Source organism: Apodemus sylvaticus, chromosome 5 (genome assembly GCF_947179515.1).
Source record: "Apodemus sylvaticus chromosome 5, mApoSyl1.1, whole genome shotgun sequence".
Classification (NCBI taxonomy): domain Eukaryota; kingdom Metazoa; phylum Chordata; class Mammalia; order Rodentia; family Muridae; genus Apodemus; species Apodemus sylvaticus.
Window position 1 is genome coordinate 104,757,692 of NC_067476.1, and position 21,185 is coordinate 104,778,876.

A 21,185-nucleotide genomic window follows, 5' to 3' on the forward strand; every position below is an offset into this window, starting at 1 on the left:
GTTTGGCTTTCTGTAGACACATGATAGAAATCTTGAAACGCATTGCCGGGCAGTAGTGGCACATGCCTTTAATCCCAGCACCTTGGGAGGCAGAGGCAGGGGATTTCTGAGTTCGAAGCCAGCCTGGTCTACAGAGTGAGTCCCAGGATAGCCAGGGCTACACAGAGAAACCCTGTCTCAAAAACAAAACAAAGCAAAACTGAAAACAAAAACAAAAAAAAGGAAGAAGAAAAGAAAAGCATCTTGTTCTACTTAGTTTGGTAGTTAATCTCCTGTGAGGCTGTGGGAGGTCTGGCTGCTGGGAGTCATGGTTCTAGAACACCATGTCAGGCACAGGTGACAATGCTACTGTCACAGGGACAGGCGGTTCTCATGACCCATATGCCAGATGATCTCAATCTAGAAGAGGTGGATTTGCCCAAGTTGAGGAGAACTCTCAGGCCACAGGAGCAGCTGAAATCATAGACTAGCGTGGCCTCCTCAGCTTCTGCTCCCTAAAACCTCCTTCTTTCAAATGCTTAGTTCTATAGACAACAGAATGATTAAATTAATCTATTTTTTCTTTAACATTGATAATCAAACCCAGGATCTTGTGCATGTTAGGCTCTATCACTGAGGTGCTCCCCACCTTCATGTCTGGGATTTTGGGGGGCGTGTGTATGGGTTGCAGGGGGATGGTTGGGTGCACGCCCATGTGTGTGCACATGCAGAACTGCAGGCTGACCTCAGACACCTTCCTCTAATATTCTACACTTTATTTTTGGAGACAGTCTCTTCTCACAGAACCTGCAGCTTGCTATTTTGATATCCTGCTTGGCCAGCAGGCACCCAGGACACACCTGTCTCCACGTCTCTACACCCTCAGGGGTTACAGACATGCACTGCAGTGTTTATGTATGTGTGGGGATCTGAATGAAGGTCTTCATCCTGTAGCCTCAAGCACTTTACTGACTGAGCCATCTCCCAGCTCCTACCCCACCTACATCTAATTCTAACAGCTAAATGTAATCTACTAGATAGAGCTCACGAGGCCTGTTCCCACAGAAGGCAGTGAGCAGACAGGGGTTGAATCTTTTGCTGCACTTTGCAGAGGCAGCAACATTGAGAAGGCAGCAGGTTAATATCCTAAAAAATGCAGTAGTGGTTTGATAGTTTTCTAATTTTATAGTTGGGGATCACTACAACATGAGGTGCTATATTAAAGGCTGTAGCGTTAGGAAGGTTAAGAACCACTGTGCTGGGGCAATTTAGATGTTAAGCACACAGGGTTGTTCCTTGAAGGGAAGGAAGGCAAAACCTGTTCTCTGCCCAGAAGGATGGAACAGATATGCTCTCACTAGCCTGATAACCTTTGCATTGTCTGTGTGGCTGGAGATTTTCAGTGGATCCTTTCCAGAATCTTATCATAAATTTGTTTTTCTCATAACCTATCTTAATGAACTTTACAAAGAGTTCTATGTATTCATTTCTAATCTGCACTTTGTTCAAGGGGATTTACATATGCATTGTTGTGCACTTCACCACATTGCACTGTGCTTAAATATGCCTAAATCAACAATTGAGGATCAGACTTCAAAAATTTGAACCATCACCTGCTACGAAGTCTAGTTGAACTGAACCAACTGCCTTTTTGCCTCATAAAGCTTGTCTCATCACTAAGAAGGTTGCAGAGACACCCACAAAATGTATCAGGGAGGACAGGCTTTGAACTTTGGAAAGACTTGTGCCATTCCAAGTGGCTTTCTGCCTCTTGCTCAGGGTGTGAGCTGTGAGTCTCCAGCTGTTCCAGCCTCTGTGTGGTCATTCCGCCACTCGGTCATTATGGACTCTAACCCTCTAAAACCATAAAGCCCAATTGAATGTTTTCTAAGTTACCTTGACCATGGTGCTTTATCGAAGCAATATAAAGGTGTGGCTCTCACCTGGAGCTATCAGAGCATACAGGGAAAAGGTGGACGATGGCGGGCAGGTAGAGGCAATTGATTGTTTAGAGCTATGTCTTGCCTTGGTCAGGTAGTCAGTCAGCCATATCCCTTGTGCTCTTTCCTTGTTCTATGGATGTTTGAAGTGAGTCTATAGTTATCTTTTTGGCTGGTACCAACCTTGTTCTCCTCCAGGAACTTTTGGACTGGGGAATGGTTATCTCAGAACAAACTGACTGTGTAGATAACACTGTGTAGATGCTAACCTAGAGATAACATATATTACAGATGACTTTTTCAATATGGAGTACAATTGGGTCTCTGTAATACAGAACATGCCCATATTAGTCCCTCCTGTCCCTTGGTCCTAATATCTATAAGCTCTGTATTATTGGCAAGCTGTCATTCTGCCACTGTGCCCTCAGCCCATTCTCAGCATCGTTTACTACCAGTGAGGGATTCTACGGTACATGGCTATGCACATCGGAACACACCATACACAACATCAGTTATGACTTGGTGTGAACATCTCTGAAACATTTCTGTCTGAAATAGCAGAGACCCAATGCAAGTGGGATCCAAGAACATTCACGTCACACTATAACGAATTAAGGTTATCTGTCCGCCCATTGTTAAGCTATACATTTCTTATCTGTTTCAAGTTTTAGGCAAACTTTATTGTTGCTTGGATTTTTTTTTGAGACAGGGTTTCTCTGTGTAGCCCTGTCTGTCCTGGAACTCATTCTGTAGACCAGGCTGGCCTTGAACTCAGAAATCTGCCTGCCTCTGCCTCCCAAGTGCTGGGATTAAAGGCGTGTGCCACCACTGCTTGGCAGTTGCTTGGATTTTTAAAAAAGACGCTTTTTCATATGTTTTCTTCATTTCACAAAAGCCTGAGAGATATAAAATGTTACATTTCATCAGGAGCTGGAGTTTACCACACTGGGTGGTTAGCCTTAGCCGGAATTGGTGAGTTCCAGGCTCTACAAGAGATCCTGCCTGGAAACATAATGTGGAGAAAGACAGATGGAGGTATCTTTATCCCAGCCTTAGGACTCCCTAGTGGTGCACTCTGTGTGTGTGTGTGTGTGTGTGTGTGTGTGTGTCTGTACCTATCTGCATGCACACAGCCAACTACACAGACATACATATGTGAGCTGAGGGAGAAAAACAACACTTTTTTTGTTAATCCCATATTTCCTGCCTGTGTGGCACAAAAGGAATCTGCTCCCCTGAAGAACTGGGGGAATGGGAGGATAGAAGGAGCTGTTTTTGTTTTAATGGCAGCATAACCATAATGGTCAGTTTAGCCAGGACATGCCTCAAGGGACTGTCCCCAGGAAGGGAGGTTGCACCATCCATTTTAACAGAGCTCCGAAATAAACCAGAGTACAGAAAGGGATTTTTATAGTGGAGGCCACACAGGCCATAAGCCAGGGAAGAGAACAGACAGAAAAGACTTTTAAACCATAAGTCATACCCAAGGAACCAACTAGAAAGTGTCATAATTCAACTTATCAGGAGAAAACCATGTCAAGTGTCACATGGTACAGGAAGGGAAAGTCCCCAAGGGAAATCATTGGGTAACTTCTAGAACGCCAGAAACTCCAAGTCCAGGTACTGGTCAGGACTCTCTGCTAACTCAGTAACTATTTGGGGAGTTCCAGAGCCCTCCCAGAAGTCTCCAGAATACAGAACCTGAAGACTAGGGCTCATGACATCTGATACCACAGAAGTCAATGGGCAGAGGCAGGACTTAAATCTGTAAGTCAGGCTTTGTTCAGAATCAGCAGTCTGAGAGGGCAATAAGTTAAGGCCTTAAAAACTGTCCTGTCTCTTATCTCAAGGAAACAGAGTCCACAGAGAGAAGGTGGGTGGGGGCACGGAGGCAGCTGCACATTCTAGAGTTTGCTCTTGCCCTGGTCAGATGGCTGGCAGCATTTCTGAGACTTGGGATGTCTATGCCCGTCTTGTTCCTTGAGGGCTCCTCTCATTCTGTGGATGTTTGAGCTTTGGAACTTCTTGAAATATCAAGCACACTCCCTAAATTTCCACCGTCTGAGGGGCATCTGGACTTGGGGTGGTTAACTCAGAGCAAACAATCTGTTAACAGTGAGTGTGTTAAGATACAGAGAAAAAGTGTGTCTTTAAAATACAGAAAACAAAAGTGCTCCTGTGTACCCCACCCTGTCTCTTGTCATTACAAATATTCTCTAAATAAACTCTTTGTTCTATATTACAGTACCTTGTTGGGTGTGTAACGATTGCCTTTAATCCCTGCACTGGGAAGGCAGAGGCAGGTGGGTCTCTGAATTTGAGGTTACTTTGATCTACACAGCAAGTTTTAGGCCAGCCAAGGCTATATAGTGAGACCATGTCTCAAAAAAAAAAAAGTTACATGAGTCAAATGTGGCATGCACAACCTGCACCTGGAAGGTAAAGGCTTGACAATCAGTTCAAATCCAGTCTGTACTACATGAGACTCTGACTCTGTCTGTCTGTCTGTCTGTCTCTCTCTCTCTCTCTCTCTCTCTCTCTCTCTCTCACACACACACACACACACACACACAGTGTCCATTTCCAGTAGCCAAGGATTTTGACTAATAGTATCAATCATAGACAGGGGATTCACAAATGAAAAAACTTGACTTGTTTCCAATCTTTAAAGATGATTGGGTTGAGCAGCTTCTATATACTCTTTGCATTTCTATCTCAGGGAAAGGTGTAAGGAGATAAGTAGATCTCTTAGTTTAGGGTGGGAGATAAATCTCCCTGCAAAGCCCCTCCCTGTGAGACAGCGTCATGATCCACAGGATGGGCTATAATAAGCAGAAACTGGAAATGCCCTTGATGAAGGGCTGAGTGAAAAGCGTGCTGTGAACTGTGTGCTGCGGAATCCTGGCACTCAGGTGGCTCATGCAGGAAGACTGAGCATTCGTGGCCTTCCATAGTGAGATCCCATCTTTTCAAAAAAGTATGGTGTATTCATATAATGAAATATCATGCAGCCGGGCGTGGAGGGGCACGCCTGTAATCCCAGCACTTGGGAGGCAGAGGCAGGCCTGGTCTACAGAGTGAGTTCCAGAACAGCCAGGACTCCACAGAGAAACCCTGTCTTGGAAAACCAAAAAAAAAAGAAAAAAGAAATATTATGAAAATATGAAGACACAATACATATGTATACTGCCATCGAAACAGGTATAGTATCCATGATATATGGTTACATAAAAACCAATTTGCAGGGGCTGGAGAGATGGCTCAGCAGTTAAGAGCACTGACTGCTCTTCTGAAAGTCCTGAGTTCAAATCCCAGCAACTACATGGTGGCTCACAACCATCCGTAATGAGATCTGATGCCCTTTTTTGGTGTGTCTGAAGACAGCTACAAGTGTACTTACATATAATGAATAAATAAATCTTAAAAAAAAAAAAAGAAAACCACTTTGCAGGGGCTGGAGAGATGGCTCAGTGAGTAAGAGCACTGACTGCTCTTCCGAAGGTCCTGAGTTCAAATCCCAGCACCCACATTGTGGCTCATAACTATCTGTAAAGAGACCTGATGCTCTCTTCTGGGTGTGTCAGATCTGATTGATGCCCTCTTCTGGTGTGTCTGAAGCCAGCTACAATGAGCTTAAGACAGCTGGAGTGTACTTATATATAATAAATAAGTAAATCTTAAAAAAAAACTCACTTTGCAGGGAAATATATGCAAGAGGATTAGATTTTTGTTAACATGTATCCATAAACACATCTTATGGCTGTGAATTTTATAATTAGAGAAAAGAGGTGTAAAGCTGTGGCTTAGTGGTAGAGCAAGTAAACACGGGGTCCTGAGTCTGACTCCCAATATCCCCAAACAAAGAAGAAAAATCTCAGACCAACAGTGAGGAAAAGGAAAACAAATAAGAAACCCTGTCTCATCCAGGTGTGGTGGTGCATATCTTTAATCCCAGCACTTGGGTGGCAGAGACAAGTGGATCTCTGTGAGTCTGAGGGCAGTCTGATCTACAGAGTAAGTAAGACAGGGCTATATAGGAAAACCTAATCTTAAAAAAAAAAAAAAAAAAAATCCTGCCTGCACTCCTCTGCTGGTACTGCATCACAGTCCAAAGGTGAAAGTTCACACTCTCTCACTTGGTTCAAAGGTCCTCAGCTGGCTCCTCCTTACTCGCTCCCAGTAGAGTTAGTTGCTGTCCTGGTATCGCGAACTATTTACAGGTTTATAAACTACAGTCCCAGAGCTCCTCTGGGGAAACTTTCCCCAGTGCCTAGCAGGTAGCAGAGCCTGAAGGAACCGCTGCATAACCGAATGGCTGCTGTGGGCACCGACACCAGATGAACAAGTGGGGCAGACTGTGGAAGGATTTGGTACAGACAGAGAAGAAAAAATCGAAAGCTGTGGAAACCTTTGTCCTGGTCTAGAGGTCCCCTCTTATAACTCTCAGCCTCCTTTTAACACTGTAAACCTCACGTAGGACACGAATGGCCTGATCCATTTGGAATGTGATGTCTGTGAAATAAGGTAACATTAGGCACATCACCAGGGTAGGTCCTTCTCATGCTGGGCCCGCATCACCAGAGCTGACCTGGCTCAGATGAGAGAGGTGGGTGGAGGGGAGGACCCAAGCTTCTAACAAAAAATTCAACCCTCCCTCCTCCCCCTCCCCCACCAGGTGATTCACTGCTTCCAACAGTACCCAAAATGCCCTGCAAAGGCAGAGCCTGCTTGGTCAAAAGGCAAACTAGACTTTGGAAAGGTAAACATTCGTGCTGAGTTAAGTTCTTGGTGACTAGATCCTAACCTGTATGCTTCTAGAAAGGAAGGGCTGGATTAGCTTTCTATTCTAAAAACATCCACTCAAAATAATTCATTATACTTCTGTAGACCAGAAGTCTAGCCCTTGCCACATGGAGCCAAAACCAAGGTGTTGGTGGGCAGCAGTGTTCCCTGGAGACTCTGGGGGACCTGTCCTGACTTTTCCACTCCCATCAGGCTTCCCGCAGTTCTTGATCCATGGCTTCTTTCTTTGCCAAATGCATCTCCCTGATTGTGCTTCTGTAACAGTGTTTCCCTGCTAACCACTGTCACAAAATAGTTCCCTGATTAAAAAACAACTTAGATTTATTTAGTTTATGTGTATGAATGTTTTGCCTTCATGTATGTATGCATACCAGGTGTGTGTCTAGTGCTGGCTGGGATCAGATGAGGGCACTGGAACCCCTGCAAATAGTTACAGATGGTTGTGAGCCACCATGTGGGTGCTGGGAATCAACCCGGGGCCTCTGGAAAAGCAGCCTGTGCTTTTAACCACTGAGCCCTCTCTTCCTTTGAGGATCCATGCAATTAAAATAGATTTGCTTAGATCACCCCAGTAATTTCATCTCAAAGTTCCCAACCTTAATTATATCAGCAATATCCCTTATCTCTTAGAATACAAAGTCACAGATTCCAGAGATGGGGACAGACATATTTGCTGGGATCCAGGGAGCATTATGTTGTCTGACAACAAGGTATGATGTGGAGAACAGTCCAAAAACATTGTTCATTAGAATCCAGTTCTACATATAAATGATACAGAGGGGAGCCGTGCTCCTTAAGGGTATTGGGCTGCTAAGAATGCTACAAGTGTGTGGTAGTCCATGCTCTTAACCCCAGCACATGGGAGGTAGAGGAAGGTAGATCTCTGTGAGTCTGAGACCATCGTAGTCTAAGAGTTAGTGCAGAGACAACCAAGGGTGCAGAGTGGAACCCTGTTTCAAAACAACAACAGAGCTTATAGAATGAACTTCTAGACAGGCTCTGGTCCACCTTGTCCATCAATGGAAGAGCCAAGTATCTTGGAGTTGTTCTGTCCATGAGGTGGGATGTCTTAGCTGTTCTTTGTTTTTGTTTTTGTTTTTTGTTTTTGTTTTTTTTTTTCCAAGACATGGTTGCTCTGTATATCCTTGGCTATCCTGTAACTCACTTTGTAGACCAGGCTGGCCTCGAACTCAGAAATCCACCTGCCTCTGCCTCCAAAGTGCTGGGATTAAAGGCGTGCGCCACCACCGCCCGGCCTTAGCTGGTCTTTGATCTACACCAGAATCCTGAAGAAGTAGGCTCTAATGTCAGGGAAGAAATAGACTTGCTAGTGAGAATGAAAGCAAGCAGGCAAAGAGAGCAAGCTTCTTTCTTCCATGTCCCTAATATAGGCTGCCACCAGAAAGTGTGACCCAAAGCTGGGAGTGGAGGCACACGCCTGTAATCCCAGCACTTGGGAGGCAGAGGCAGGCGGATTTCTGAGTTCGAGGCCAGCCTGGTCTAGAGAGTGAGTTCCAGGACAGCCAGGGCTACACAGAGAAACCCTGTCTCCAACCCCCCCCCCCAAAAAAGGGGGTGACCCAGATTAAAGGTGGATCTTCCCACCTTAAAAGATACAGACTTAAGCTGAGCAATGGTGGTGCACACCTTACTCCCAGCACTTGGTTGTGAGCAAGTTCTAAAACAGCCAACACTACACAGGAAAACCTTGTCTCAAAAAAAAAAAAAATCCAGATTGAAAAAGTGATCCAAATAAGGAAAAGTCCCTCAAAGATGTAACCACCCCCTTAGGTTTTAGTTAATTCCAGATGTAGTCAAGTTGACAACCATGATAGCCACCACACCTTGTTTCATTCTTCAGCTGACATTTGTCATACTTCTCTCCCTTATATCTGGCTGCTTGGCACAGAAAGCTACTTGCTGAGTAGCTGACAACTGGCTAGACAGCCCTCAAGGTAGCGCAGCTATTTGGGACACTTTAGAAATGTCCTGAGAGCATTCACAGGAAGGACTCCAAAGGGAGCAGCTGCCAAGGGTGTAACTTCTGTTTTGCAAGGCTTTGCTCTAGTTGTGGCATTTTCGGATAATGTATACTAGGAGGAAACCAGCCCCGGCATAGAAATCTTAGTAAGCTTTAAATAATACTGTAGCTTTTCTCACTCCAGCCAGGAAGGAAGGAATTTAGGTAACTCAGTAAGAAGGTAGTGATTGGTGCAATGAGACCGGTTTTTTGTTCTTCTGACAAGGTGGTTCATCTCACTTTGTCAGTAGACCAGGAGACACTTTCTTGTTGCTCCCTGGTGTTGTAACACTAGTAGCTGTAAAAGAAGACCTCTTCTGAATGGTCTTTTCTTACCTTCTTGAGGTTGTTTTTTTGTTTGTTTTTTTGTTTTTGTTTTTTGTGGGCAGAGCTGGTAACGTTGTTACTATTGCCAAGATAAAGACCAAAAGCAATGTGGGGAAGAAAGGGTTCATTTCATTTTATGCTCCCAGGTAACAGTGTATCATGAGGAAACTCAAAGCAGAAACCGAAGCAGACACCATGGAGGACTGTAGTTTTCCTGCTTTGCTTCTCATTGCTAGCACAGCTTGCTTTCTTACAACTTAACAACTGGCCCTGGGTGATACTGCCTCCTTGGCCTGGGCTGAGCCCAACCAAATCAGTCATCAGTCAAGAAAAAGACCCTCCCTACAATCAGTGGCGTTGCTGGGACAGGAATCTTCTGGTCGCTATTTGTACCAGGGAGGCAGGAGGCTCCACAGCCTTCAGTGCACACTGCAGGCACCTCAGGCACTGCCTGAGGGATCTCCCAGCAGCGCTTTTACTTCTGAATGCAGAGATGAGATCTCCACCTTCTCTCCGATATCTCTCTGGAGGGGAACGTCTAGGAACACACAGGGCATACGATCAGTGGAGCAGCTGGGACAGGAGTCTTCTGGTCGCCATTTGCACCAGGGAGCCAGGCACCTCCACAGCCTTCTGTGCACAGACCCTGCCAGAAGAGAGTTGGTCTCCCAGGAGTATGGACACAGGCTTACAGGCCCACAGGGCAGACAATTTCCAGCCAGAGACAGCAAGGCCAACTAACAGAGATAACCAGATGGTGAAAGGCAAGCGTAAGAACAGAAACCCTACCAACAGAAACCAAGGCTACTTGGCAACATCAGAACCCAGTTCTCCCACCACAGCAAGTCCCAGATACTCCAACACACTGGAAAAGCAAGAGTTGAATTTAAAATCTTATCTCATGATGCCCATAGAAGACTTCAAGAAAGACTTAAATAACTCTCTTAAAGAAATACAGGAGACCATGGGTCAACAGGTAAAAGCCCTTAAAGAGGAAACACAAAAATCCCTTAAAGAAATACAGGAGAACATGGGTCAATAGGTAGAAGCCCTCAGAGCAGAAACACAAAAATCCAATGAAAATTGTCAATTTTAATGTATTTTTCTTTATATTTTTTCAATTATGTCAGAAATATTTTCCATGTAAATCTCCAATTTTATCATAAAATGTTTATACTTCCTTTTTTAAATAAAATTAAAGAAAAGAAAAGAAAAGAAAAAAAAAAGAAAGAAAAAACCCTCCCACTTGCCTGCAGACAATCTGATGTAGCATTTTCTCAGTTGAGGATCCTCTTCCCAAATAACTCTAGCTGTGTCAAGATGACAAGAAAGCAACCCAGACATCTATGAGGCGAAGACAGTGGTAGTGGTGGGGTGGCTGCAGGGAGGAAGTACTAAAGAGTTCCAGAGAGCAGCGGGCAGACATGACAAAGTAGAAGGAAACATGGAGAAGGAGAAAACTGAGTTGCTAAGATGAGGGACTGGGAGCCTTGGTCACTGGAAAAGAGTTCCAGGCAGCTGCAAGTCTTAAAAATCGAGGCTCCCCACATCAGATACTGAAGAACTCTAACATGCTGCTGGGGGGTCCTGGGGGCTGCTAGGGGCTGCTGCTGTTGCTGCTGTTGCAAACCAAGGGTTTCATTAGATGCTGAGTATGACAATCTTTGACAGTCAAAACCCAGAGTATTAAGCTTTCAACATGAGAACCCTGAGCTCTCAGCCTCACATTGCTTGAGCCACAGGCTGAAGTCTCTAACTCTCGGAGCTTGGAGATGCGTGTCTCTGAACCTGGCCACCTAGCCATTAGCCTGTGACATTAAGTAGCCTGGGACTCCCAATCCTGGAAATGCTATTCCTTGCCTTTGCCTGAGCAGAGGCAAGCTCCAAGTCAGCTTACAGATAACAACAGAACAACATGGAAGCTATCTAATTTTATTAAGTGAAAATAAGAAAATTCAATGAGTGTGCATGAGACTATCTCAATTTTGCAGAACTTCTTCCCCCTATACACATACCATTCCTGTTTAATGGTTTTTAATCTATAAATGAAAATGCCTTCTTTCAAGGCAGTTGTGTAGTTTGTGTCAGCAGCTATACATTTGTTAGTGTACATATGAGTCATCTGGGATGCTGGTAAAAGGGGATTTTGCTAGTTTGTTTGAGATGGATCCAAGAGCCCGCATGTTTAACTGCTCGCAGGTATTTATGGTGCTGATGTGCGATCATGCCTTGAATGGCAAGGACTGAGGACAAAAGCTGAAAGATCTTGGCACAATTGACCACTGAGAGGTTCACTCACATGAACTTTAACCGGTTCCTGTTTATCCACTTTGATGGCTTACTTATCTTTCTGCTTAATCACTTTGTTCTTTTTAAAATCTATCAACATAAGTATCTATGCTTTCAGGGTTCATCTATCTTTTTAAGAGTTCTGCTGAACAGTGGTGGTGCACACCTTTGAGCCTAACACTCAGGAGGCAGAGGCAGGCAGATAGATCTCTGAGTCTGAGGCCAGCCTGGTTTACATAGCAAGTTATAGGATAGCCAGGGCTACTCAGAGAAACCATATCCCATAACACCAATAAAAATAAAAATTAAAAAAGAGTTATTTTATTTGTGTGTGTGTGTATGTGTGTGTGTATGTGTGTGTGTCTGTACTTGTGCCTGCAAAGGCCAGAATGGGGTGTCAGATCCCTTGCACCTGAAGTTATAGGTGTTTGTGAGTCACCCAGTGTGGGTGCTGGGATGCTCTGTCTCTCCAGCCCCAGGGTTTACCTTTTGTAACCACAATAATTAATATACCCTAGATGTATTAAAGTATATAGTGAATAATTATATATGAACACATCTATTAAAGTACCATCAAACTCTAAATAATTAATAGTTTTCACCCCCAACAATTCCTTACTCCCGATTCTCCTTCCATGCCCTGGAGACCACTCACCTGGTTTCCATCACCTCGGATTAATGTATCTTTTATAAGCTCCATGCAAACAGACTCACGCAGAGCATGTTCTTTTGTGTGGCTTCTGCAAGAATTGTTAGTCAATCCATATTTAAGTCTAAAAATGCTTTTTTTAGGCTTATTTTGCTCTACTTGTATGAACATTTTGGCTACTCGTATGTATGGACAACACACCTGTTGGAGCCTGTAAAGCTGAGGCTACGGATGGTTTGAGCTACTGTACGGGCGCTAGAAATAGAACCCCAATCTTCTGCAAGAGCAACAAGTGCTGTTAACCACTGGTCCAACTCACTAGCCCCAAACATTTTGCCTTAAATAAAATGATTATATTGTTTTTCAAAGTATTTATATCCTTTATAAATTGCTAAATTTATATCCTTTATTGCTACCAGGAGAGCGATATAGTTCTCTTGAAAGAATTCTTACCAGTATTTACTATTTTGAGTGTTGACAGCAAAAAAAAACCAAAACCAAAACCAAAACCAAAACCAAAACCAAACCTTTTAGGCAATCATACAGGCAAAAAAGAAAAAGTAAACATAAAAAGCTGCCAGTTTACCACTTAATTATTCTCCTGGGAGACAATACTATTAAACTGTCATATTTGTAGATTGCCAAAGTTGGTCCCCTTAGACACACAGGCTCTTGTCTTTTCTTTTTAAATATTTATCTGTTGACTATGTATGCCCGAGTGCATGCATGTGTGTGTTTGTGTCTGTATGTGCGCGTGTGTGTGTGTGTGTGTGTGTGTATGCACGCGCGTGTGTGCGTGTGCGTGTGTGTGTGTGTGTGTGTGTATGTGTGTTTGTGCATGTGTGTGTGTGTGTGTGTGTGTGTGAAGTTGTCGAAGGTCAACTTGGCAGACGCTGGTTCTTGCCTTTCCCTCCATGGGCTCTGGGAACTGAATTCTGTTCATCTTGAGGGCAGCGGCCTCAGCAGCACTCTTGCCAATTAAACCATAGTTTCCCTTTCATTTTTGTTACCCAAGTAAGTCACAAATGGAAGTCTAAGAAATTCCCATATCCCAAGGAAGCTGAAAGTACTTCTTCACCTCTGGCTCTTGTCTGAGACCTTACTCTACTGTCCAGACTGGTCTCCAGCTGATGGTCTGAACAGTCCTTCTCTCAGCTTCCCGAGTGCCAGGGACTGGAGTGTGTGTCACCTCTCAGTTTCCCCACAGTGACTAATTTCTTTCTGGTTTTAAAGTTGGTTTTATAAGTGACTAGAATAGGCTCTATATTTAATGAACCTAAATTTAGTATTATTTCTGTGACATAGTAAATCAGGAACAAAACAAAACAGCCATGTAGTGTTCTATTTTCTTAAAGCATTTCCTAGTACAGTTCAATAGAGTTTAGTATAATTTAATATTAACATTTCAGGTCTTTTATGTATTAAATGAGAGTTTTTCTTTTTAATTAGATGAAGTATCTCAACTCATACCTTTATGCATAAAATTATTCTTATATTTCAGTTACAAAAAGGGATTGCAAAATAACATAAATGATTATGATTCTTAAACATTACTGGATCAAAATACTATATGCTGGATAGACATTGTAGGATTGGGTCTCTGTTTATGATCTCACTAAGGTCCGTGGAGAATATTCTATTTTCTCCAGTTTAGACACAGCTTCCACAGTAGAGATTGTTAATGATTTTTAAAAAATATGTTCAAGAAATCCAGAAGTTATGTTGTTCTCCTTGGGGAAGCCAAGGCCAAACCTCTTCAACTGAAAGCATTGCCGTTCCTAAGATCGCGCTCTGTGTCCCTATGCCCCATGCCCTCTTCCTACCCTTCCTCACTCGAGCTGCATTAACTTGGCTGCTTGCGGTGGTGGTGACTCCGGACACTCAGAGCTTGTCTCTGTTCTGGCTTTTGGTCAAGAGTTCAACTTCTCTGCTGGATCCACAGCTGATGTACTACACATTCGGAGTAAAACTACGGCAGCCTTCAGAGCCGATAAACAGGAACCCCAAGGGAATGCATCTCAAGGTTTATCTCCTCATCCAGAAAAAGGAATTTATTCGGGGATTTGCTTCACTTGGTCCCTCGGTTTACCAATGGCCTGTTCTAAGAAAGTACTACTAAGAGAATGGCCAGGAAATACGGCTAAGCCATTATCCTTTCCCCAAACCCACGGACAGAACAAAGAAAATTACCCTAATTTATCAAGGGTACCCGAGGAAGTTCTCCATCCAAAGCTCTCAAAGGAGAAACCTGCGAGAAGCAAGCTCAGAGATCCTCCGAGCTACCTTTAGGACAGGAGGGTCTTTACACACGGAATCCTGAAACTGCCTTTGTATTCCTGGGCTGGGGTTATAAACCAAAGGTTGAGTTCTGTCAGTTAATGCTCTTAATTGTCCTGACTTTACTTTTCAAGAATGAAAACTTCAGGTACTAAGTCCTTTTCTGACTGGGATATTGTTGGCAACTGAACGAATGAAGGCGGTCCCAGAATGAACGACCAGATACACTAAACTCAAGAGCACACACACCCTAGATAGTAGGGCACAGAAGGTCCAAGCCAGGCTGTTTCAAACATCACGGGACTTTATAAGAACATGAAACTGAAAATGGGAAAGTCCCTCTGTAACCTAGTTCTGCATCACCAGCTAGGAGACTGGTGACGGCCTCCCGGATCTGAGTCCGGATTGGCTGCGAGCTCAGGGCTATATAAGAGCGCGCGCCCAGGCTGGCTCACATTTCGGGCCCGGACAGACGCAGGATGGCTCGCTCGGTGACCGTGGTCTTTCTGGTACTTGGCCTGGTGCTTGTCTCACTGGCCGGCTCCTATGCTCTTCAGAGTGAGTGCTCTTCCCCCCTCTTGGTGTTAAGTTTTGATTTCTTCTTAGTTTTCCTTCCCTACGGGATTGGCCAGGGCTGCGTCTCTCGGGAAAGGAGTGGGCGTCCCGCCGCCCGGTTCTTAGTGCTTCCAGGCTACAGGGTGGATGCGCCTGTTTGCGAGTGTGTGGACGGTCGGGCGCTGGAGGTGGGGAAGGCTTCGCCTTTGCTCCTCTGCCTGCTGGAGCCCCTAGGCTCCCAGCTTGCAACAGGAGGGTGGGGCTGTCGGGAAAGTGCGGGGCGGACGGCTATGGGCGGGTGGAAACTGGGCGCGGATCGGGGAAGTCAGACCGCTGCGGTGCTGCTGCCTTTGCACTTGCAGAGCGGTCTCCAATCCAACCAAAGTCGAGAGAAATGGGCGTGGGTCCCAGACTCTGCGATCTTTCCAAAGCTTTCTGGCCATTAACTTTGTATATTAATGTTGCTTTTAGTAATAATCATAAAGGTTGCTGGGTTTGAGGCTTACTGAATTGTTGGGGACCTTGTGTGCTTCGTAAGTTTGAAACATTATGGTTCCTCCTGTCTTAAGACCGGGAACTAGAGGAGGCGTCAAAGTAACTTATTCACACGACAGACTATTGGCAGCCGGGACTGAAACTGAGGCTGATCTATGCTATCTGTGGTAATGTAGGCCTTCCGGCAGTAACCTCCATTTGTTTCTAGAAGTGCCTAGGCCTTCCTGGGCCCTGGTCTGTGGTGAAGCAGCCTGGGATGCCTTGGGCCCTTGGCACCTCACACAGAGCTTCCTTTTTGGCATGCTTCCTGGTTCTTTCCGATGGAGCCTCTGCTTTCAGTTTTGAAAAAAAAACTGAGACTTTGTCTTAAGTCAAGGAGGTTGTGAACTCTGGGGTAAGGACTATTTCAGTGTAGTTTCAAGACTCTTAAGGATAAGCAGTAACTCCCAAAGTCATAGCGGTAGTCATGGATGAGCCTGGGCTGTGACCTCCGCGGCATTTAGCAGGTTCTTGTTACCAAAACCGCAAATGCAAGGAAATTTGTGGCTTATCTTGCCTTAACTTTACAGGGAAAAAAAAGAATTCAAAGCTTTACTGAGACCTTCCCTCTAGCTGGCCACAGTTCTCAGGTCTTCCTCCTCCCGACTGCCTTCCATGGGCCGATAAGTGGCTACTCTTCAGAGACCACGCACACTGAATAAGATACCCATCTAAGAGTATATTACAGTTGGGCATAGTTGTGCACACCTTGAATCCCAGTATTCTGGAGGCTGAGGCAGGCAGATCTCTGTGAGACCAGCCTGGTCTACACAGTGAGTCCAGGACAGAAAATCACTGTCTTGAAAAACCAAAAAAAAAGAAAGAAAAAGAAAGTATATTACAAGGCAAGTGTGGTGAGTCATGCCTGTGATCTCAGAGCTGGGGAGGCTGAGACAGATGTTGGAGGCCAGCCTGGGAGACAGTCAGACTTTATCTCAAATAAACAAGAAACAAAGCCTGTGAGTAAATGGAGGGGAAAAACAAAAATAGGCCAGTGAGATGGCGCGGCAGGCAGAGACACTCGCCACTAAGCCTGGCTTTCTCTCAGGTCTCACTTGGCAGACAGAGAAAGCTGACTCTCAAACCCACACATGAGCTACGTGGCATGCATGCGCACACGTACTCTCTCAGTAAAACAATGTTTTTAGAAAGTAGATATATACATTAGTGACACCTTGGTATCAAATCTGCATATCCTAAACAGTGGTACTTCTTGTCATATTGGTTGGGAAAAAGAAACAGGATTCAAAGGTGGTGTGTCTGTCTGTTTGTCTGTCTGTGTATGCACATGCATGCACACAAATAACAATGGGAAGAGTTTATAGAATGCCCCTATAGCGTGCGGTAGCTATTCCCAACCCACTGAGTGACTGTGGCCATCTGAAAGCCCATCTCTGCCCGCCCGCTCGCTCGCTCGCACACACTGCACCCCTTACTTCCAGCAGACTGTGTTCTCACTCCTCATGGCCCCTGGCTCCCTCCTGTCCTTTACCCACCCCATCTCAGTCGCCTGAAGCTTCCCTAGCTCCTGTGCTAGTTTAAATTTTGTTTGTTTTCTAGTTCATGAAACCAGAGGTTTGTTTTTGAAATGTGAACTCTGGGCTGGATCAGAGAAATTGTATTTGATAGGACTGTACCCTGGGTTGACTTGCATAGGAACCTCATTAGGGAGGAGCTAATGCTAACACCTGCCACCTGAGGGGTAATTGCTGGGTTCTCAGCACTGGATCAGACATACCTATTGGGAAGTTTAGGGAGGAGCAGTAAGCAAAAAGAAAGGGGATAAAAATAAGAAAGAAAAGTGAGAGGGGCCAAAGCCGCAGTTCTTGAGTGGATACCATGGAGGGTGTGCAGAATGAGATGTGACATTTGGAAGATAGGTGGGATTTATTAAGAGAAGGGATGGGCACAGTTCTTGAGAGCTTCCAATAAAAGCTTCCTAAAAATCCAGCACAGCCTCCAGTGACAGAAGACACTGCTAAAAGCCAGGTAGGAAAAACAGAAGGTGTGCATAGGATTTTGAGGAAAAGATACTAAGTTCTCAAAATGTGGGTAGCCTTTGGGGAAGCAGATCACTTGTCCTGAGTAGAAATGGACCAGAGAGAAACAGGGGAACAAATATAAGATGGTGTGTGGTGCAGACTGAGCTACAGTCGTCATCTGTCTTTCCCCATTGCCCTCAGAATCCCCTCATGTTCAAGTCTACTCGCGCCACCCACCAGAAAATGGGAAACCAAACTTCCTCAACTGCTACGTATCACAATTTCATCCTCCCCAAATTGAAATCGAACTGCTGAAGAATGGCGAAAAGATGAACAACGTACAGATGTCAGATCTGTCCTTCAGCAAGGACTGGTCTTTCTATATCCTGGCTCACGCTGAATTCACACCCACTGCGACTGATTCATTCGCCTGCAGAGTTAAACATGTCACTATGAAGGACCCCAAGACGGTCACCTGGGGTGAGCCTTCAAGTTCTTCCTTACTTTCTGTATGCTCCATCTGTGTTGACTCACAGCTTAAAACGGCTTTGCTATTTTAAAAACCTGCATACTAAGATTGTTAGAGAATACCCCCCAAAAAACTGATCCCTGGTGCCAGCAGAGAGACTTAGGCAGTTCCCTGCTGTGAGCACTGGGAGCAGCAGCCCCACCCATTGCCTCAGACCTTGTCCCTCTTTCCTGTGCTTCCTCCAGCTCTCCTGGCAGCCTGATGCACACTAAGTGCCAAAGAGCATGCCGGGTAGGATAGGCCTGCAACCCCTGCCTCCAGGTGCCTACAATTCTGGACTGTTCCAGCGCCTTGGCTAGAAGCTTGTAGACAGGAGTGGATCTCTGGGTAGTTCTCAGCAAGTGCTCAAGGCTAGCAACCACCACCTAGTCTACCAGCCTTATTGTGAACAGCACCTGGATGTCTGTTAATGCTTACTACTATGAAAGTAATGTTGTTTCCATTTTCTTTTCTTGTAGATCGAGACATGTAGTCAAGCATCACAGAGGTAGGTTTCTTGACTTTTAAGTAACGTGCCTTTGGGGGGTGGAGCTGGGGGTAGAACACATGCCTAGTGTGTATTAAGGCCTTGAGTTCTGGCCCCAGCACTGCAAGAAGAGAATTGTTTGATCCACTATCCTAGGAGCTGTCTATAGACAGCTCAAACGTGATAAGCATCACTGTATGAAAGACAATCAGGGTAGCTTGTCAGTGGCTACAGAAGAATCCTTTGGGGTCACACTCTTATCCTGTGGATTGACAGGAAGGAGGCCACATCACCAGCCCTCTAATGGGATATACGGCAAGGCAGGCAGGTGGGTGGTCACCAACACCACCCGCATGGGTTTGCCGACCTTCTGTCTTAACCCTGCCAGTTCTGCTGAGAAGGCCTTGGACAATGAACTTGCTCTTTATACAGCAGTGACCTTGCTTTTTGCCCAGAAGAACCGAGTGACAGAGCTCTGCGGGTGCATCTCAGCTCTTTCAGTCTCTCGTTGGTAGGCATTAGGTTTACCTTCTGGAGGCTTCCAGACACTCAAGGAAAGAAATGGACAGTGTTGTAACTCCATGTGAGGCACTGTCACTGATGTATCAGAAGGAAGTTGAGGAGCGTGAGAAGGAACGTGGGTGTCTCTGTCAGATGGAGTCTAGTGGTAGAAAATCCAGCTTTTCAGTGAAATCCAGGGACCTTGGAGCCAAAAGCTCACTCAGATCTTGTATTATATTTATTTCTAGGAAAGGGGAATTGGTGATGGGGGGATGGGCCATCTGCCCAAACAGGCAGTTACCAAATGGTGGAGCCAGGACTCACCTCTTTTAAGAAAGTGGTTGCCCTACGAACTTATTTGATGGTGAGGTCTGTAATGTAAATAACGTGATGTTCCACTAACCTTTCTTCTCCTTCTCTCCCTCCCTCTTCTTTTCAGCTCTGAGGACTGAAGACATTTGGACCAGTTTAATTCCAAACCCAATTTCTAATATGCTATACAATTTATTCACACAGTAAGAAATCGCAGTGTACACATCATCATCTTTATATCTTACTTTAAATGTTTTATGCATGGATAAAGCTTCAATGAAATAATAAATATAGTTAAGAACAATAGTTGATCACATGCCAAACCCTCTGTACTTTTCATTAGTTGGATGCAGTTGTTTGTCTTTGGTCTATCACAACAGAAGTGAGATACTTTCTTCTTAGTGAGGCAAAGAGGCCTGACTGAAGTCTGTCACTGTGCCCAGCAGCCTAGCAGTTCTCGTCCCCAACCCCGTGGCTACTTCCGCTTAAAAATAAAAAACTACAAAAAAAAATGCTGCTAGACATTGCCAGTGTTATGTGAAGTGGTTTCTAGGTAGCCTTAAATGTTTGCAAGTGTGTGTGTGGTTTTCATCACCTGAAGAGCCAGTGTGTGTCTTAGAAGGTTCTTGTAAAAGCAGGCTCCTCAACAAGGGTCTGGAGGAAAGTACCTAAGAAAGGACTCCAAAGCAGAAGAGTGGGAGGTGGTTGGTGAGGGACACGGAATAGGAAGAACCTGAGGGGAGTAGGGATTTCAGACATGCTGGTCCCACAGGGAACTCTGGAGCAAAGATCACATCTTAAGTTTGTCTTGGCAATGTGCACAGCTTGTTGCTGGCTCTACAGGACTCTATGCTAGGATGAAAGCCCTGATACTTTGGGATGCGGTTGTGGTTTTCAGTGGCAAATTATGTAAAGGCTAGGGTATGGTTCTTACTGCTGGATGTAGGTGGAGCATTGGTCACTACTGTGTTTCCTGTTAAATTCTGCTGGGTCTACAGCACACGCAGTCTGAAAACCCCACTCCACATTCAGAGTTGGCTAATGTTAAAGAGGGAATGCAAAGCATTTTGGAAATAAGTTAGAATCCTAATCTTACAAAAGTTACTATAACATCCCTGAGTTGAGCTTTTAATTTTGATAGTTTAATTGTGTCCCCAAAGATCCTTTTGTGGCTGGAGGTCTAGTCTCCAGGGTGGCGATAATGAGAAGTGGTGAGAGCTCTAAGAGGGAGTCTGGTGGGACGTCCTGTCAAGGGACAAGAAGCCTTCTGAGTTCTGAGAGGGTTGTTGGAATGGCAGCAAGCCTGGCCTCTTCTGTCCTTCTGCTGCTTGAGCATGTACCTGATGAACGCCTTCCATCTCTGTGGTGGGAAAGAGGAGCCTTTGGCATAGAGTGTGTACTTACTGTTAACATTTTGAAACTTCCAAACTCTTAAGTTAAATAAATCTCTTCTTACTAAGTAGCTTGTATCAAGTATTTTGTTATAACAATTAATTATTGACTCATAGTAACCATAGCCCAGAAGTAGGGCAATCAGTCTTGCATCACAAAGCTTTATTTATTTATTTCACACAATTATTATTGTAAATTTAGATTTATTAATTTATTCTTGTATATGATATGTGTATATATTGTACGTGTATATATGTATACTTCTTGAATGCTTACTGCCTATGAAGTTCAGAACAGGTCATCTGGAAGAAATCACATCTCCTGAAACTAGAGTTATGGATGGCTGTGAGCCATCATGTGGGTGCTGGGAACTCAACCTGGGCCCTCTGAAAGAGCAGCCAGTACTTTTAACTGCTAAGCCTTCCAATTATTTTTTGTGTGCATAAGTTTTTGTGGGGGGTATGTATATATGTATGTGTATAAGGGTATGCATGTAGGGGGTGCATGTATGTTTATGTGTGTGCACATGTATATGTGGGTTGTGCATGAGTTGAATGTGTGGGGTACATGTACGTGTGTGAGTGTGCATGAATGTGTGAGTGGATCAGAGGATGGGTTGCTGCTGGATGT

The 21,185-nt window shown here is 44.7% G+C and overlaps 1 protein-coding gene across 1 annotated transcript; it reads left to right on the forward strand.

Annotated features, from left to right (window-relative positions):
• The first annotated feature begins 14,723 nt into the window (after positions 1-14,723).
• On the forward strand, positions 14,724-20,625 carry B2m (beta-2-microglobulin). The gene is made up of 4 exons (XM_052183422.1): positions 14,724-14,842; positions 17,557-17,835; positions 18,343-18,371; positions 19,291-20,625. The coding sequence occupies exons 1-3, from the start codon at positions 14,764-14,766 to the stop codon at positions 18,354-18,356; spliced, it is 372 nt and encodes a 123-aa protein (XP_052039382.1). The 5' UTR covers positions 14,724-14,763; the 3' UTR covers positions 18,357-18,371; positions 19,291-20,625.
• Positions 20,626-21,185: the final 560 nt, after the last annotated feature.